The 20,489-nt window shown below is 41.2% G+C and overlaps 1 protein-coding gene across 1 annotated transcript in view; it reads right to left on the reverse strand.

The window, feature by feature from the left end:
• The window catches only part of enpp1 (ectonucleotide pyrophosphatase/phosphodiesterase 1), a 40,797-nt gene extending 20,612 nt beyond the window's left edge, over positions 1-20,185 (reverse strand). Inside the window, exons 1-10 of the mRNA XM_031744706.2 lie at positions 19,891-20,185; positions 14,803-14,872; positions 11,041-11,101; positions 9,014-9,111; positions 8,854-8,933; positions 3,846-3,965; positions 2,367-2,476; positions 2,195-2,260; positions 2,027-2,099; positions 555-663 (exon numbers count right to left, since the gene is read on the reverse strand). Of these exons, the coding sequence (XP_031600566.2) occupies positions 555-663; positions 2,027-2,099; positions 2,195-2,260; positions 2,367-2,476; positions 3,846-3,965; positions 8,854-8,933; positions 9,014-9,111; positions 11,041-11,101; positions 14,803-14,872; positions 19,891-20,019 (916 nt within the window). The 5' untranslated portion in view covers positions 20,020-20,185. The remainder of the gene's footprint in view (positions 1-554; positions 664-2,026; positions 2,100-2,194; positions 2,261-2,366; positions 2,477-3,845; positions 3,966-8,853; positions 8,934-9,013; positions 9,112-11,040; positions 11,102-14,802; positions 14,873-19,890) is intronic.
• Between the last annotated feature and the right edge of the window lie 304 nt (positions 20,186-20,489).

Here is a 20,489-nt window from a genome sequence, read left to right on the forward strand (position 1 = left end):
TTTTACCTTCAAACTGAACAGGAGCACTGAGAATGCTCTCAGCGATAAAATAATTAACTGGAATCAAAATGTTTATTTGACTATTTTGTGTTTCAAATCCTAAGATTTACAGTTTCTTGCAGGATTAATTGCTTGTCAAATTGCAGAAGTGTTACATTTCTGCTATATTTCAGTCTCCATGTTATCATCATCAGTTGATGATGTTACTTATTGGAATAAGAAGTACTCATAGGTAGGAAAAGTTGTATGGCTTGAGAAATGCTCTTTTATGTGAGCGAATGGAAAGAAAGCCTGGCTATTTTGAATTCCATTTGCAATATTCAGCTCTGTTCCTCAAAAATGCTAAAAATATGTCCATTTGTATTTTAGTTAACACTTCCGTGAATCAGTCGTTTTCAGTATTTCCATCAGAAACTAAGCCATCTGCTAGCTTTCATAAGATAATGTTTCTTTTCTTTTAAAGTGTATTTTAATTTCAGTAAACCGGTAATTTTCTGTCTCAGTCAACCCATGTAAACTGTATCCCAGCTGTGGAGAGTTGGTATTCATCTCACCGTGGTCAGATGCGACTATTATGTTGACACAATTGTGCAGGTTTTTCGCTTTTAGGCCATCCATCAGCGTGCCCAGAATCCTGTCCACCTCTTCCAAGGCCTCAACGACCTAAATGAATAACAGAAGTTCAAGTTCTAACAGAGTTAAAATGTTACCATGACTGGAACAACAACACTGAGAATCACTGTGCTTTTGCCATGCAAACGCCTTATCAACAATGTGCTTTAGATAAATATTTACCCAGCAAAATGAACGATCTTGACTATTTGAAGAGGTTTGACTTAATACTTTCAGTGGAAGAAAATAACTATAAATGAATGAAAATGGAAAAACAGCATTACAATGCTTGTTTGGTCCTTCGTTGTGCAGGCAGCAGTAAGCAGAGCTGACTAGACCTCCCTTCCACCAACCACCACTTCCATCTCTCCAGAGAGGTGCTAAAAAGGTCTTAATTAAGCTGAGAGAGTCATAATCACTCCACAGCATCCCCTACGTTCCAAAAACACCACACTTAAAAGGCATCAAGGACTCATTCAGGACAGATGCCAGAATCAGGTGGCTGGTCGGCTAGCAACTTAGCTTCTCTTTAAACTGTTGAACAAGACAAGACATACAGTTCCAAAACCCCCCAAAAGCAATCAGCACACTCACTAACACCCTTCTGCTCAAACAGTTTGTTATGGACAAACTCCTTTTAGTGCAGATGTCCTTCCAAACAATCCATTGTTCACATCAGCGTCGAGTTCCCTCAGTTGACGAACAGTTTTCAGATGGTGCCCTCATCCTGAGCTTGGCCGGATTCCATGGATACAATGTGGTAAATCTGTATATTTGTTCATAGTACATCTGTATATCTGCCTGTCTGTATAGCAATATACAACATCTGTATGCTATACAGATCATCTGTATATCTGTATACAACAGTACATCTGTACATTTGTCTGTAGTTCATCTGTATATTTGGTCTCTCTGTTCATAACTATTCCACCATTTATACTACCCTTATCTGTATATATCAGTATATCCATACATTTCCCCGTAGTAGCTCTCTACTTAACGTATCTTATATAACTGCTCTTACTGCACTTACTACTCTTGCACTTCTGATTAGATGCAAACTGTATTTTCTTACCCTGTATTTATACATGTGTAATGACAATAAAGTTGAATCCTAATCCTAAAATGTGTTTATCCTGGTTAAAGCAGTTAAACACTTTTTTCTTCTTCATTTTGTGCTTAATTTGCCCCTCACCAGGACCAATTTACACTAGCAGGAGCATATTAACTGAAACCCCAGGCATACATTATACAACTGAGTGAACCCGTCATTGTAAAGCATGCTCAGTCAGCTGATGAACACCGTCAGCACACAAATTTTCCACACAGAGCTTTCCTTTAATGATGTTCCCTTCTTTTACTTATTCTTTTAGGTAATCAATAACCAGCTTATTAATCCAGGCAAATAACTCACCTTCGTACTTTCTGGCCCATAGGAATGCCCTGTTGAATCAGGTTCATCCAGGTATAAAGTGTAGAAGTCAGGTCTAAAGACAGAAAGCCAACAGTTACGAGTGATATAGAGAGTCTCCTAATGGGAACTTACGACATCGTCTTTGTTATCATAAAGATGAACAAGAACCTTTCTCCCTCAGGTAGATTGAGCCAGTCAAGCAGTGTTGACACTCTCTTCTCAAATGCAACAGACCTGTGGGACAAATGTAATTTATGAAAGCATCAATACAGCGCTGCATTAAGCTACATTTTACACTTCATTGGCATTGAATCAGAAGCTTGCATGGCATTGCTCTTACTTATCATATTTCTTGTAAAAACTTGGGAAGGTGCCATCGATGGCTACATCAGAGCCCGGCCAGAAGAAAGTTGCTGATTTCAGTTTCTGATTGATGGCTGTGAGCCAGACCTGACGAGAGAAGTTAGGTGAGATGGAGAAATGAAAAAATGAAAGAAATTAAAAAAAAGGAGGAGAACAGAGTGCCATCTAGACTTTATTGTGAGTGAGTTGCAGTAGAAAAATGGATAATTAATTTTCAGTACATCGCGGCACCAGTGTTTAGTACATCGAGCTAAAAGCGCAATCCCTCACAGCCCTGTCAAGTCAGAAGGCAACCTAAGAGTAGGATTTTATTCTAAATTAATACCCATTAGATCTGCAGGTAGATGTATTAGTTATGCAGCTGTCTCCTAAACATTTGGCTGATGCACTTAGCTGTATTGGTTCAAAAGTCATTATGAAAGAATTCATTCCTACAAGCTAAATTGCTTGACAGGGGTCATCCATCTCTCCTTCCCTCCTGAAAAGCCATATGGCTGCTGCATTGTGTAATTTCAAGAAGAGCAGTTTGTCACACACTTGAGAAATGAGATTTAAGAGGCCTCCCGTTTAAATGAAAACCACAAAGCATCTAAACAAGCACAACACGCAGCCCTCACAAGCTGTCACTTAGCCCGAGCTCAATCCATAATTATAATCAAGAAACTCATTACAGGGAGAAGCGATTCTCGGCAATCAAACTTGCTCACTGACTTGTGTCGTTCATAGAAAGCAAATTACATTGTGATGAGCACAGTATTTCTATTTCTAACACATGACTAGTGCGCTGACTTTTGCAGGACTATGAACAACACGCTGGGATTCTCAGATGTGTGGAATAAACAGTATTCCCTTAAGAGCTACATTTTTGTGATCATGTTCAACAGAACCTAAATTTCCCTAAAAAGGATTTGTTTTAATAAGCAGGTTTTACTTTTGGCCGCTATGAGCCTGAGTTTTGCTATACTCAGGGGTGCACATAAGTGGTCCGCAGGTGCGCATTCGCTGTCAAAATAAAAGACGCGCACCAGATAAGAAGTTGCAACGCGCGTTTGCGTACTTAAGATTTTCTGGAGGAGGACAGACATTTGTTTAGAACTTTAAAGGTATCGAAGAAGCAAGCTCCTTTAAGCAATTACTTTGGTGTTCCTCCACCTCCAAAGAAATGTCAGAAGGAGTCCGAACCGCAAAAGAAGCGCGTATTCTCGGAAAAGTGGTTACAGGAGGTGAGCTGGCTTCAAACAAATGATGAACGCACAGAGATTTGGTGCAGAATATGCTGTGAAAATCCCACTCTAGCGGACAAAAACGGTGCCTTTTATATGTACGCAAACGCGCGTTGCAACTTCTTATCTGGTGCGCATATTTTATTTTGACAGCGAATGCGCACCTGCGGACCACTTATGTGCACCCCTGGCTATACTAATTTACCACCTTTCTACACAACAGATTCACTTACCGGTTCTCCTTGATACCACTGGGGGTTTAATTTCTCATCTGTTTTCAAGCTGAAGGAAGCATCTCGGTTCACATCGTACATCTTGTTGTCCACAATCCCATGAGACTCGGGATAAAGACCCTGCAGGAATAGAGATAAGATAAACCAAGTCACAATGAGCTGCTTTGATTCTGTGGCTGCAGGGATTTAAAGGTGATTACCTCTTCTCTCACCATCTTTCAACCCCAAATATTACCAGTAACCACAGCAGTTTATCTTAATTGAAGTGTCTGATTTCAACCAATAAAGGGGGAGTCAACGTTATAAGTCAGCTGTTAGCGCTGCGTCCCGCAGCGGTACTGCCGGCGGACAGACTCGACATTCCCAGTGAACTGAGGAAGAAAAGACGGGGGTGTCGTGCTGGGAAGGAGCGCCGTCGCCCGAGAAGGAGACGTTATCGACCATCTCTTCCTTCTGTAATTATTGGAAATGTACGATCTTTGCCCAATAAGATGGATGAGCTCACGTCGCTAACCTGGTCACAGAGGGAGTACCGGCAATGTAGCATCATGATGCTAACGGAGTCGTGGCTAACACCGCTAACTCCGGACACGAGCGTGACACTACCGGGATTCCAGATGCTGCGAGCGGACAGGACGAGAGAGAGCGGTAAGAGGAAAGGAGGGGGACTGGCAGTGTTTGTGAATGACAGATGGTGTAACCCTGGGCACATCACTGTGAAAGAACAACTCTGCAGCAGAGACATTGAGCTGTTAGCCGTTAGCATGCGTCCATACTACCTGCCCCGGGAATTCTCGCACTCTCCACTCTGTGGTCAGCAGACTGCAAACACAATCTCCGAGAGCCCTCCTCATAATATCAGGGAACTTCAATCATGCCTCACTGGACTCCACACTGCCCACCTTCACCCAGTATGTGACCTGCCCAACCAGAGACAATAAAACACTGGACTTACTGTATGCCAATGCTGAAGAGGCATACAGTTCATCACCTCTCCCTCCCTGGGCAGATCTGATCACAACCTGGTGCACCTTGTCCCTGTGTATGAGCCCTTAGTGCGCAGGGAGCCACCAGCCACCCGCACAGTGCAGAGATGGTCGGAGGAGGCGAGGAGGCTCTTAAGGATTGTTTTGAGTCGACTGTGTGGGAGGTGATCTGTGACGACCACGGAGAGGACATCGACAGCCTTACTACATGCATTACTGACTATATTAATTTCTGTGTGGATAACACCGTACCTACCAGGACTGTACGGTGTTTCTCCAACAACAAACCCTGGATTACTTCAGAAATTAAAGCTGTCCTCAAGCAGAAGAGGAGGGCCTTCAAATCCAGAGACAAAGAGGAGTTGAAAAGGGTGCAGAGAGAGCTGAGGGACTGATAAGGAATGGGAAGGACAGCTACAGGCAGAAGATGGAGAACCAGCTTCAGCAAAACAATGTTGGTGAAGTCTGGAGAGGCCTCAGAACCATCTCAGGCCACAAACATCAGAACTCTCTGCCTGGGAGGAATGTGAGGTGGGCAAATGAACTGAATCATTTCTTCAACAGATTTGATTCAGCCATGAGGCAGTCTCCAACATCGGCTGCAGACTCACCCACCCCCACTGCTGCTGTTCCACCTCTGACACCTCAGACACTTCACACCTCCTCTATTCACCCTGCTCTCTCCTCCCCACCCCAACAACAGCATCCAATACACACTCAACACAAGGCTCCAGCCTGTCTCTCTCAACCACCCAGGTTCGGAGGGAACTGAGGAGGATTAAAGCCAAGAAGGCAGCGGGTCCAGATGGCATCAGCTCGAGGGTCGTCAGGTCCTGCGCGGACCAACTGTGTGGTGTGATGGAGCACCTCTTCAACCTGAGCCTGAGGCTGGGAAGAGTCCCACAGCTCTGGAAAACTTCCTGTGTTGTTTTCCAGTGCCAAAGACTTCACGCCCCAAGGACCTCAACAGCTACAGGCCGGTGGCTCTGACATCCCACCTGATGAAGACCCTGGGCGGCTGGTCCTGGCTCAGCTTCGCGCCTTGTGAGCTCATCACTGGACCCACTTCAGTTTGCCTACCAACCTGGCATTGGAGCGGATGATGCCGTCATTCACCTCCTACATCGTTCCCTCGCTCACCTGGAAACCGCTGGGAGCACTGTGAGAATCATGTTCTTTGATTTCTCCAGTGCCTTTAACACTATTCTTCCCACGGTTCTGAAGGACAAGCTGGAGAACTCTGGAGTGGACCATCACCTCACTACCTGGATTTTGGACTACCTCACCGACCGACCACAGTATGTGAGGACTCAGGGCTGTGTGTCGGACAGGGTCGTCTGCAGTGCACGGGGCCCCACAGGGAACGGTTCTGGCTCCGTTCCTCTTCACCATCTACACTGCAGACTTCTCCCACAACTCCACCCAGTGCTTCCTGCAGAAGTTCTCTGATGACTCTGCAATAGTCGGCCTCATCACTGATGGGGACGACAAGGAGTACAGAGGACTGACTCAAGACTTTGTGGACTGGTGCCAGCTGAACTACCTCCAGATCAATGCCAGTAAAACCAAGGAGCTGGTGGTAGACTTCCGCAGGCACAAGCATCCTCCACTGCAACCACTGAACATCCAAGGTATGGACATCGAGGCTGTGGACAGCTACAGGTACCTTGGTGTTCATCTGAACAACAAACTGGACTGGACTCATAATTCAGACGCCCTCTACAGGAAAGGGCAGAGCAGGCTGTACCTGCTGCAGAGACTCAGGTCGTTTGGGTGGAGGGCCCTCTCCTGAAGACCTTCTATGACTCTGTGGTGGCCTCAGCCATCTTTTATGGTGTGGTCTGCTGGGGGCAGCATCTCTGCTGGGGACAGGAAGAGACTGAACAGGCTGATCCGAAGGGCCAGCTCTGTTCTAGGATGCCCTCTGGACCCAGTGGAGGTGGTGAGTGACAGGAGAATGGTGGCTAAGCTGTCATCCCTGATGGACAACATCTCCCACCCCATTCATGAGACTGTGACGGCACTGAGCAGCTCCTTCAGTGGGAGACTGCGGCACCCACGGTGTGGGACGGAGAGATTTCAGAGTCTTTCCTCCCCACTGCTGTCAGACTCTACAATAAAGACTTTTGCAGCTGATCAAACACACAAACCCACACATGTGCAATAAGACTGCTATACGTGCAATTCTTCTTCTGACGAAGTTGTGTTTTTGTATTTTCCTACTCAGTTGTATATAGTATTTGTATTTCTATTTTATTCTATTATATATATTATTCTATTCTATTTTATTCTATTGTATATAGTATTTTATTTTATTTTATTGTATTTTATTGCATTCCAGTGTTTTCTAATTTCTGCTACATAACTTTGCACTTTTGCTGTAACAAAACAAATTTCCCACCTGTGGGACTAATAAAGGCCATCTTATCTTATCTTATAAGCATCTTGCTGGAGTTGTTCTCCATACACATGTAAGCCATTAGGCCTCAACCATTCCTACCATCCTGTGGAAGTGTCATTTTAGAAAAAGCATGATGTTTACACTTCTTTAAATACAGATTTAGAGTTTGAGCTTCTCTTACTTTAAATGTTTTGCTACTTTATTCTCAGTCACATCTGCTAGCAACCAAACTAAACAGAGAGGGGGTGTCACTGACCAGTGTCTAGGCTTCTGTGAGTGAGGCCTTAAGTATTTGGCTTCAAGCACAATTGAAAAAAGTATAATAAGAATAAGTCACGGTTTTCGCGTTCACAAACAAGTATAATCCTGGAATAAGTGTATTAACTAAAGCAGTTATTTTTATTTATTTTTATAGCTTTCTTTCCTAACTTTAAAGTGGACATGAAACACTTCATTTATAAAGGCTATTTTACATCATCATCTTAAAAACTGACACAGATGTAAAACTGTCTGCGAAGCAGGATTTAAGAAATAAGTGCTTAAAGTGAAAGTTTTTAAGACACGTTTAGTGCCATAATCTTTCAGTACAGAACGTTACGTCACCGGATTGGTTGGTTCCTTGTGGTCAATGGACTTACATTAGTTTATGTTAGCTAACTAGTGACAGAACCGATAACGCAATGGAAAGCAAGGTGACTAAAACGAAAAATCTGTTTCAAGTTATCACTTTTGTGCTGCCTCTGACTACAACAATGAGTTTTATGTTAAAACTAAATATATACTTTTCGCTTTCACTGCCTCTTTGTTGTTTGGGTAGCTGGACTCAAATGGAAAAATCCAGTTGTTAGCTGTAATGTTTGGGTTTGTAAAGCGTTTTATGAATGAGCACTGTGTGGAGGAGAGCCTTCAGAGCAATCAGCCGTATTTTATGCATTAAAATAGCCTCTCTTTTCCCAACACATCCAGACATTTTCCAACATCACAGGTTTCTTAAATCCAGCTACACATACAGTGTTACGTCTTTTCAGTTTTTGAGAGCAGGGGTCCATAGTGTAAATTAGCCTTTATACACCAAGTATTTCATGCCCACTTTACATGTATATAGAATATTCCCTTCAGTTCACTGACCACTGAAACCGAGGCATACTAAAGGCACATTCACACCTTTAATCAGGACTCTAACTGTAACTATTAGGTGCTTTTCCTATCATGCTGACTTACATGCTGCTGGCTTTGGCTGCAGCAACTTTGTTGCTACTTAGTGTGTAGTTTTCTCTTGGTAAAATATGCCATCTGCTCCCAGTAGACTTGTCATATGTCTTATATGACCATACACAGGGTTTCTTAATCATTGCTAGATTACAGGTAGATTAAGAAACCCTGGGAAATTAATAACCAGCTTCATGTGATGTCATGTGGGTATGTTGAATGTGCTTTGTAGTAAGTGTCCCAGGTAATTGGGTTGGTCAGATCACATTCAAACTGCAAACAAAAGTGCTCCAAAGTTCACTGGAACAGTTATAAATACATCCTTACACAACATGAGTTATTCATCATCACTGACCAAACACTGTTGCCCGACAAACCTGTTTGTATTTCTCAATGAACAAGAAACACTCACAGTCACAATGGTGTAGTGGTTGGGAAAGGTCTTTGTGGGATAAACAGGCCTCAGGTATTGCGTTGTAGTTCCATTATTACCTGCAATGCAACAAAGTCACATTGTTACCTTGAGCCGTAAATCGTAAAGAACTGTGAGACAGGCGATGTTTTTGACTTACGTAACTTGTTGATAACAGGCATGTGACTCGCATGGTCTTTCAGATACTCTGCCCGGAAACCGTCCAAAGACACCAGGATGAGAGGAGGCTTTGAAAATCTGGACAGGAAAAACATCTGATAAACACATTCTCTAAGGGGACGCTGACCTGTGTTTATATTCGTCATTAATAATCTGGAGTCATCTTTCCACTCCTTCTGCCAAGTTTTTCTATAAGCAAGTCTAATCACACAACAGCATCTCGAAATGGCTTCAGTCAGTCATTTCGAACTTTCATATCATAGCTCACTGAAACATAAAAACTGAACCAAATTTAAGACAAATGAAAATTTGACTGACTTTACTTTTCCATCTGTGACACTTCAATCATCTTCTGTCCTCCTATCCGTATCCTTTTAATTCAGGAGTCTATCAACATCATGTCCCTTAGAATGTCTGCCCTTTAACATTGCTTTGGTCTCAAGCCACTGAGAGCAAGAATTAGACCTGTGGCTGAATGCGCTGTACTATGTAGCAGCGCTGACATTAAACTAAAACCGAAATGTCCGTGGCTGAAAACCAAAACAAGCTGTGAAACAGACCTGGAGGAGGAAGAGATAGTTATGATTTTCTGTAGAGTTGTAAATATGAAAATCTATTTCATTTTTTACTGTTAATGTAGAATAAAATCATCAATAGAATTCAGAAAATCATATAAAAATAGATACAATTAAAGCAATTTGTTGTGACATCATGCGGACATGGTTTAAAATTTGTCTGCCTCATTTCACAGATAAAAATCACAAAGTTTTTCACAATAAAACCAGAAATCTCCCCTAAAAACATAACACTGTCCAGTTTGTGTTACCGGTATTAGCTGTGTAGTTGTAAAATTTGCAAAAGTGTGACACTAAGTGGAAATAGAGAAGGTTCAACTTCAAAGTAAAATATGTGCTTTTTGAAACTGCAGCACTATAGTAGAACTTTTATACTGAAGGCAAACTTTCTCCATTTCTGGTTTGCATGTCACTTTTAAAAGTTTCACAATAGCTCAGAGAGCAAGCTCATCACATCCAGTCAAACTAGGAGCAGCAATATGCTAGTAACCAAAATAATCATAAGAAAGATTTTGTCAACCTGTCAGGAAAAACTCATTTTTCTCTCATAACTAGTGTTAAATAGTTGCAGACCAGTCTCTAGGCCTGTGTGACTGGGTCCTTATTAATTCATCCTACACTGTCATGGTGATTGTTACATGTTTAAAAAGATGGACAAGTTAACACCACGTGGTTAGTTGTCACATCTCTGCAAAACTTTGATAAAGATGGTCCTAAAATATTCTGCATATTTAAGAAATTAAACCGTTTTCAATCAACATTTTGCAAAAAATTGTAAAGAATAAAAAACAAAGTAAAAGTGTGGTGCATCCATAGAAACAGTAAAAAAAAAAAACACATATAAAAGCTAGAGACATTTGTGTGTCTTATTGTATTTTTCAAACTAAAATAGCTTCATCTGGAGCCACAGGACCATTTTTCCACAGTCTGACGCGTCTGTCTGAGGTTACTCCCTCACCAAGACAGAAACACAAACATGTGACCACGCTCTCGTACAAACACACAGACACAACTCATCAACACATGCCTGATTACTCAGCCATTACCCCAGTTTCCATAGAGACAGTTACTTTTCCCCAATAAAGCAACACCACTGGGAGAGAACAAGCCGCGATTCAGCTATGTGCAAGATAAAAATATGGACATTAGCTGGGTAAGCAACCAGAGAGTGATAGAAAGGAAACTCTAGCCTGCTTTGTATGTTGATAGTGTTTGCTAAAAGTGAACAGTGGTTTCTCCTCAGGGAAAATGTGGGCGATATGATTAAATAGTTTCACTTTCAGATCTGTGATATGTTACAACTTAGGATTCAGACGGAGGAGGACCAGAGCTGATGTAATCCAAAGGAGCCCAGGTGGAATTTGTGTATTAAATTTTATGAAAAGTAGATCTGTTTTCACATTGCTGAAGCCAAACAAAAGTATGTGATTACCCAGAAGGACACTGTGGCTGCCTGACTTCCTGAAAGGCCTCTTTCAGCCAGACCTCCCCTCCTGTAAGAAAAGAACTGTGTTATTAAGGAAAATTGAGGTTTTCTATTTAATTTCAACACAATTTTGAGCAAATGCAAACTTCAATAAATAATATATATTAAAATGACACAGTGATCTTGCAAGGTAAGTTACTAGAACTGTTTTGACAACCACTTAGATCCTCAGTTCAAACTCTTACAGATTTTAAAAGCTTTCATATAAATAACTGAATCTATGTTAAACACTTAGAGTTACCACAAAAGGACATCACCTGACAAGCTTTGAGGATATAATCTGATCCCATCTGGTGGACACCAACTAAAGCAATCTGTCAAGTTCACCCTTTAAATGGCACTGTTGAATAATTTGACTACCAGTGAAGAGGATGTGTAAGTGCAAAGTGACGTTACTTTTTCATCCACATTTACAAGAAGACTGGAAGCATTTCGAGGCAGAACACATGCTGTGCTTTCATTTTGCCTCGGAGAAGATGTGCTCACCATAGAAACCATCTTGGAAACAAAGAAGTGAAACATAACACGTTGTAACCTGATGTGTCCACACATGCACTGAACCCCCAAAAAAAACCCCCTTCATTATTTCACTTTATCTGATAAGTGAAATATATACAATGATGTTATGATGTTTTAAGAATGCATTAATTGGATTGTTACATCAGGGAACTACATAACCCGTGAACACAACTGTACATGCCATATTCAGTGCAAACTTTTTAGCCATCAGCTGTTTGCTTATATAACAGGGCTGTCATGATATCACAGTTTCACTTCGTGTCTGTCGTGTTGGATAATGACACCACTCAGGAAGAAGACTACTGGTCTGAATCTTGTTGTTGGCTGTTTGAGTGTTCTGCAGGAGTCTGCATGGGTTTCCACCCACAGATCGAAGTCATGCATGTTAGTTTGATTTTAAATGGGCTGTAGGATGGGAATGTAAGACTGTTTTCCTCTCTGTGTTAGCCTTGTGACAGACTGGTGACGGGGTTTATCCCGTCTTGTTATCCTCAATTCATGGTTATTATGATACCCCAGAAGAAATGAGCTTCATTTCCATTAGAGCTCTTATTGTGCCTACTTGATGCATTTACTGATGAGAAGGTCTGTATCAAATACACACAACTATTAGGTTATTCTTTTGATAGGTGTGTTTGGGTTTTACACGTTTTTACATGCTCCATTTGTTGCTGTTCTTTTAACTCTCTCAAGCCTAACCTGTCGCTGGCATCAGACAGGTGTTTTGCAACGCTCTTTTCAATATCTGCAACTCCCGTAACTCCTGAACCATTTGCTTGATTGAAAGAATTGCAATGGTTCCCGAAAGCAGCGACTCTGCGCTTTTCAGTGATATTAGGGTTATTACGGTAATCCCAGGCACAGTGTCTTAGCAGCCCTGTGAAGATGAAGGTTGGTTGAGAGAAGAGAGAGCGAATGAAGGTGATGAAGCATTACAAAAAATTTGATCTAAAAAACCTCCCAAAACAACAAAAAACAAAAAGGAAAAAAGCCCTCACTTGCTCTTCCTGCTGTGAGAGAGGCTAATACAATACTGCTGTTTATGCATCATTAGTATATTATCTAAGAGAGAGCTGCAAGAGCAGCACTTCCTTCCTGCGTTATGTAGAAATGTATGATTGTTGCTTACTGGAGCTTTTAGAAAACAAAAGCAACACTTAGTTTGAGAAAGACAACAGACAGTAAACAACCATAACATTTATTCTAGTTGTTGCAATCAAATGCGAACTGAAAATACACCCTCAAATGTTGTAACGGTATGCACAGGTTGATAAGAAACCTTCCTTTCTCAAGGACTTTCCCACAGGCAAGGCATCACCAAGCAGGAAATTTTGGGTCACCTCTTTAACCTTTAAACATCTGCCTTCCTTATGCATCCATCAAGTCTCCTGAAGTACTGACAGGGCATACGACAGAGGGAGCCTTAGCACATGGGTGAAAAATCCCCTCCTCGCTGCTTTGGGGCCAGCTATGTGGTTTGGACTTAACATGGGGATGCTCTGTCTCAGGAGACGGCTTTCTATGGTGAGTAATCGTCATAAAAACCTGCTCTCAGCATTTTGTACAACACAGTGTCCGCCTACAGGAACAAGTGGAGTTCTGGGTTATTTTTGTTTCTTTTAATCTGTTGCCAAAGGCCTCACCAAGAAAGCAGCAGTATGAAAGATGTGAAAGTCCCAACAAAGCTGCACAGATGTAAGGACTGGTGAGTGAAAAGAAGCATTCTTCCCATATGCGAAGGTTTTATGTTAACTGAGGAGAAAATAGAGTGCAAGTTAAAGGGAAATGCCACAGGAGAGAGAGGACCCCACCCAGGCTGGGGACTGCTGCCCACAGTCATCGCCGCTGCCCCCTAAATTGGAGGAGCATTTTTGGCATGGTGGTTTTCAACAAAGAGCATACTGACACTGCTACCCACGTCTAACCGGGAGGAATCTATAGCTGCAGAAAACATTCCTCTGTCACTTAAGAGGGTATTTACGACTTGTTTTGCAACCATGGGCAGAAAAAACTAGCCTGCACCACCCTGACAAAAACATACGCTCAACCCATGTGGCGTCTTGGGGGTTAACTTTCACCTCTGTCTCTCTTTTGCTGCCTGGTTGGTAACTTTATCCTTCTCTACTGCTCCTCTAAATACTTCAAGTTTCAAGTTTCTGGAGGATCTGCAGCGGGATGTTAGGTCCTATACATGAGAGTGTGGAGCCTTGATTGTTATTTTACCAAGTGACAACCGAACCAAATGAGTTCTCGCTGAATAAATGCCAAAATGTAACCTGAGATAATCTCTCTCACGCTCTTGTAGCTAAAGCTCTCTATTCACTGTCCATGATGAGTGAAAACCACGACTTAGACAAAGCTTAGACAGAAAATGTATTAATGTGGTACTACTTAGATTTACATGTGAGTGAAAGAAAAAGCGGGTCAGCACTTTGACAGCTGCATATCGAAGGTTAGCTCTGAGAATTCATTAAGAAAAGGCATTGAAATCCTTGTGAATACAGGGCGCTGAGGTCTGTATTGACATTATTCACATTTTCAACACCTGCACTTCACAGACTATACATCTACTAAAGTAAAATTCAAAGAAATTTCTGCAGTAACAGACTTATGCGGATTGTTGTTTTGTTTCCTGCGCAGAAGGATGCACATGTGTGTTGCAGTGACACGAAGTCCCGCTGATATTTTCATCTTGTACCACTTATTGACAGCTGCAGCAGCAATATGTCTGGATATGCACCAACCAAAGGAAGAGGGACTGCAAGCAATCAAACGTGGCAGTGAAGAAATGTAGCTTTCAAATTCTTTATAGAACTGTTTTTGCTGTTTTGAGGAAGAAGATACACTTAACCTGTTTGTTAAACCACAAGAACATGCATAAAGTGGTATGATGAGAAACAGGGGTGTTAAATAAATAAATTCTATTAGTACTATGGAATATAGCCAGTCCCAATCCAAGGTGACCAGGGCACCATTATACCAGAGGCAAAAAAGTTTCTTTAAAATTTAAATGCAATCCAAGCTGAATGAAAAAATATGCTATAAATGAAGCACAAATCATGAAGGGGGAAGAGGGATGGGGGTGGGGGATTGGAGACTTTTCCAACAGCCATTGGGCAAGAATTATGAAAATGAGGAGGTGAAATGTACATTAATTTAATGCTGGTTAACTAAAACAGTCAATCTTACCTGATCCTTTCGTCTTTCTCAGATAAAACGCCACAGCCAGGATAACCACCAGTAAACACAGCAGCAGAACCTATAACCCAGAAGATAAAATGGCAAGATGTTTGTTAAAGCTGTTAGAGATAGCAGCCACTAATCTTGCTGTTCTAAGAAAAAGGTTCAAGCACTACAAAATTCAACATAATGTGAACAATTATCTTGTCTGTCTCGAGAGAAGACATAAATAAACAAAACTAAATCCACGCTCAAAGCTTCAGCTCTAGAGAGAGCAGCGTTGGCTGTTGTACATCTGTGTTGAGAATTAAGTATTAGATGGGATCCTCATCACCTAATGACTAAATCATGCTGTTATTTTGCCTCTTAGTATCACTAACACGAGGCTGACATTACAGGCTCTTAAAAAAATATTAATGGACCGATCATGAAGAAATTTGTTGTATCCACAGTTCGCAGAGGAACCCAGCTGACTCACATGACCCTCTTATATTTCCAAGTTTTCTTTTCAAAAAATGTGATGCAGCTGCAGATGCAGACTGAGAATCACAAAAACAGCCAAGGAACGAGACGGTCAAGAACAAACAGCCTCAGTGTTTCTCTGTACTTCACTGTCTCTAATTCCCTTTTAAAAACTATGTCTGGAAAAAAATTATTTTATTGAATAGTTTATTTACACTTTACGCACCAGAGGCAGCATGCTGTTTTTCCCCAGATCCTCGTCCAACAAACCACGCAGCTACAAGGGGAAAACCCCTGATCGCATTACAACTCTGTGTGCATTGTTACCAAACTACAATCATGTAAAAAAAAGAAAAAAAATACACAGTTTGAGATCTCCAAGTTAAAATAAAAATGTACACGTCTTATTCAACTTTGTTCCTTTTTTACTGTTAAGAATTAGCATTTGGGACCTGTTGAATTACACTAGGGTGGCAAACACTATTCAATCACCATGCTATTATTTTCTGTATACTTCTAATTATGCTGACACTAGCTTTTAGCTCAAAGCCCTACTCCATTACAGCCTCACACAAGTTTTACTGCAGCTGAAGAGGTTTAGATACATTGCTTTATCCAGCTATCCTTTATCATCCACCGAGACTTCCATCTGTATCCTCACGGGCTCAACTGTTGATTTTAGCAATTTCCACACCATCTCCATCTCCATCTGTCTATATATTAGTCTCAGCTCTCTGCAGTTGGAAGAAGTGATCTAGAATTTTTTTTGTTTGTTTGTTTTTTAAAAACGCCAGTTTTCTGCCCCAGGACAGCAGCTCCCTGGGGCCGAGTGGTTTGTAATTAGATGGGTGTTTCAAAGATCACTTTACTTAGAAATGACAGTGTTTACCAGGTTTATCACGGATGCTGATTTTGAAGCGTCTGCAATGCCCCAAACCAGGCCAGTTGACATGGATATTTGCTCGTTATGGCATTACAAATCTTCATTTTAAATGTGTCGCCAGATTTTAATATTTATTGTTCTGGTAAAATTGTGCCTTACAATCACAGTTTCTAAAGACTATAATATGTAAGTGCATTATGACTTGTAAGTGCATTACTATCTCTTTTTATTCCTATGACCATCTTGTCACCGCTCTGCTGGGAACGCAGCTGCAAATATTTCCTTAGCACAACACAAGTCATAGTTTAAAGCAAGTCTTTTGTTCTCTGGTGTCACTTTTTGCTGGCACAAAGAGTCTAATTTCCTCCCAGAACTGATATGTTTTTAATCTTTTCACACTGTTTCTTTAGTCTATTACTTTTAACTGAAAGGGGGAAAAAAAGCTAAACTAAAAAGTTCAAAAAACAGGCTTAAAGTGGAATTACATAAATCCTTCCTGTTGGAAAGATTTTACAGAGGATTTACAGTTTAAACAAACTGAAATGATCCTCAAGTCAAAACTAGTCTGATCCTCCCAAGCTAGAAAGCTACAGCAGTACAGCAGGAGTAATCTGCTTAGTGTGATTCACAAGAGCTGGAATTCCTATACAGGTATGAAAACACGCTGCTGTATTTGGTGTCTGGATACGTGTACTTATTTTCCCCAGCTATAGGTGAAAAAAACTGAAAACTCGGATGGGCTTCACAGAAATGACCCACAGAGACGGGGTCTCTGTGGGTTGTGAAAGTAAACAGACTGTCTGGTGGAAACCTACTGGGCTGACTGAAACACACTTTAATACTTATTCAGACCCCCCACCATGACCACCACTCATTCTCCATTGTCTACAAGAGAATGATGTAAAGGTTATGTAATTAAACTACAGATGAAAGCCATCTTCGAAGTGGACATAAAAAAAAAAGCTACCCAAAGACACAAAAACTCTTTTTAGGGAAAAGTCATTCTAGTTCAGGGGTGGACTTAGACACAAAAGCTTAGGGCTACACATCAAACAGCCATCATGTGTGGCCTTATGACAAGCACAAAGCTGAAAGATATGGTAGATATGACAAGCTGCTCTCACATAAGCCTGGATCCTTGATCCAAAAAAATTATAATCAAGAACTCTGCTACTTTTCTGTGTTAATCAGATGCACAACTGTCTTAAATGCTGTGTCAGTTGCAACTATTATGGATCAATCTAGCTTTTTTTTAGCTATTATGAAGCAATCTAGCTTCTCAGGCAGCAGAGCAAATTAGGAACTACCATAGAAAAAAACAGTTTAAGGTGGGTGGAGTTTGAACAGATCTACATGGTGAAGGGGTGGTAGACGTTCACTTTATTATTCATTGTCATAAAGTGTTAGTGGGTACTCAAGATTGAGCTTTTACTTATTTTTGAGTTATTTTGGGGTTTTAAGACATTAGGGATGTATTGCAAAGCAGCTACTGCACCATTTTTTGGTAAACCCATTGAATTAAAGCTTACAATCTGCACTTAAAACACATCTTGATTGGTTTAATTTAAAATCCACTGTGGTAGTGTACAAAGGCAAAACTACAAAGTCGTGCTATTGTCCGAATTCTTGTGGACCTTAAAAATGACATATGTGACAGCACAAGGCGTAGCATTGTCTAGACCTTGTGTGTGTCTAATCGGTACAAAGCAGACAGCATCTGGTTATTGTGGTGTCTAGCTGAAGGTCGCAAGTGAATAGCTGAAAGGATGTGCACATTCTCAAATGACTTCTTTGACATGCAGTTTATGCCTCAGTGATGAAGGAGATCACGCACATTCCATACATGTTTAACTTTCCACTTCCAACTTTAAAAAAAAAATATCTAAATTTATTTCACTATTTACAGCAAGAAACTTTTTCTGATACGACTATGACCGCAGCAACATAAAACCAGTCCATAAAACATAACGGCATTTTTCTTTACAATTGCTTCAATTATGTTTTTTTCTGTAAAGACTGAAACACACTCCAGATTTAGCCTCCACAAAGACTATGTGTGGTTAGTCTCAATGTCCCGAGGAGCTGTGAACAATAAAAGCTGCTGTTGTTTTCTGAGACGTTCCTTCTGTGATAAAAATACTGTTCTGGGGAAAACAAAGAACAGACCCAGCAGATTAAAATGTCCATTCCTGCCAGTGATGGTGATAGCCAAGTATTGCGTCAAAGTTCGCACAGCCTGTCTTTTGGTCGACATATTTTTAAACCTTTATTAAGTTATCATTTTTCAGATTTAGACTAATAATTACATATTTACCAATGCTACATTATAACAGATTACACCTACCAAAGTTTTGATCTACTGGCCCAGATGTGGGGATGTTACTGGACACTGAAGGTTATTGATCAAGTCAGAATCTTAAAATTAACAATGTGTTTTGTAAGAGAGTCCAGGGTCAAGATGGGCCGGTTTAAATTAGTCTATTCTTGATGGCAGCACAGGAAGAACAGGCCAAGCCGTGACAAACGTCCACATCCATCTTCTTTCACTGTTTAATTCAGGTTCTTGGGCGGGGTGCTGGAGCCTACCACACATTTCATAAAAGTTAGAGGCGGGGTACACTTTGCACAGTTTATCTCAGGAACTGCCAATCAACCGAACACACATCTTTGGGCTGTGGAAGCTGGAGTACTCAGATAGAGCCCACTGGGAGGACATGCAAACCCCACACAGAAAGACTCCAGCCAGCCAGTGGATTCAAACCAGTAGCTTTTTAGTTTTAGCATCAGTGCTGACTATCACAGCACTGTGCCTGTCTGTTTGTTGAACAGTCTTGCATTAGAGTAAAACAAATATTGCTCAATTATGTTAGAAACTAATTCCACAATTAGTCAACATTATAAATAATTATAGTTATTATAGTTATATAGTTCAGCTATTACCTGTGCCTCTGCACTGTAACATCTTTAACCACTAAAACTACATCAAAACAAAGCACTGGCAGGACGACTCATTTTCCGACTGTCTGAATACAACCAATATTTGGCCGAAATGACAGTTTGAATCCGAGTCAACGTTGTGTGGTCAGAGCTCCACCCAGACCTGCTTCACACTAACAACTGCAGGTCTTGTCCACCTGCAGAGAGCCTGCTGGCCTGTGTCTGTTTGCACTGGAGTGAAAACATTTAGTTTCCACGTTCACGCTGGCAACACTGACAGTCTCGTCTGTGTGGCAGATGTGGATTAATGACAGTGTGAGTAAACAGTGCAGAAATGCTGACCCGAGGATGTGGTTTTTGATCCCTGACGATGATTCTCTTCCCCTAGTTAAACATCACACAGTGTCAGTTGGGTTAACTGTCTAATGATTGACAACAATTATACAAAAAAAGGACTAAGACTCAGCAGGGTTTTGTAAACCCCAGAATCCAGTTTGCAATTATGACACAAAAGAAAAAAGATGGACATCTCTTCATTTCAAACAGGGACAGATGTTTTTGTTTTCAGTATTTCTTCTAGAGGACGAAAGACAGCAGCTACTTATTAATCAATAATATTATCTATAACAATAGTGTCCCTGACACTTTGAGGGCTTCCCAATTTAAAAGTCACATTTAAGATCATGCAGCAATATGAGTGGCAGGAGCTTAGACACATACATTAACTATAATGTGTGACTTTCACACTGCGGAAGTCAATCGCTTTATCGTCTTTAAAGTTGCCCTCCATGCTGCCAAAGTGCAACTGAACATACCCCAATAATGATTTTACGGTGGGAACTCCTTTTATTCTCATTCTTGCTCCTCTGACTCTCCACCTCTCGTGTCCCAAATAAAGACGCTGCCTGTTCCGCTGACCCGTCCTCTCCTTTGGTCACTTCCATGCTGCTGAGCGCAAAAAAACGAAAACAAAAAAAGGACGCCTGCCAGTGCTTTCCAGGTTGGACTGAGTAGCAGGATGGGATGCAGCTCTGAGGAATATATAGAGGGGAAATGCCCGCCTTTCTGACGTCTTCAAGGTTTTGCAAAGTGGCAACATGTGTTAGATCTGAGGAAGGAGGAGGATCCAAGACTAATAAAAGCAGAGCAGAAAGCAGAAACTCCCCCTTATTCTGACTCATTTTCTTCTAATGTGGGGAGGAAATGGTACTTTAACCAATTTAAAGGGAGTCAGAGTCACTTTAAAAGAAAAAAACTGACACATTCAGAATACGCATGCCTCAAACGTCTTATCACTTCTAATTTCTTTGATTTAGGACATTGACTCGAAATAAAAAGCAAACACAGATACAGTAATTATGGACTTTCTATGAAAATCCATTATAGGGTCATGGTGCTGGCACCATCTTGTGGC

The sequence above is a fragment of the Oreochromis aureus genome, linkage group 15 (genome assembly GCF_013358895.1).
Source record: "Oreochromis aureus strain Israel breed Guangdong linkage group 15, ZZ_aureus, whole genome shotgun sequence".
In the NCBI taxonomy this organism is placed as follows: domain Eukaryota; kingdom Metazoa; phylum Chordata; class Actinopteri; order Cichliformes; family Cichlidae; genus Oreochromis; species Oreochromis aureus.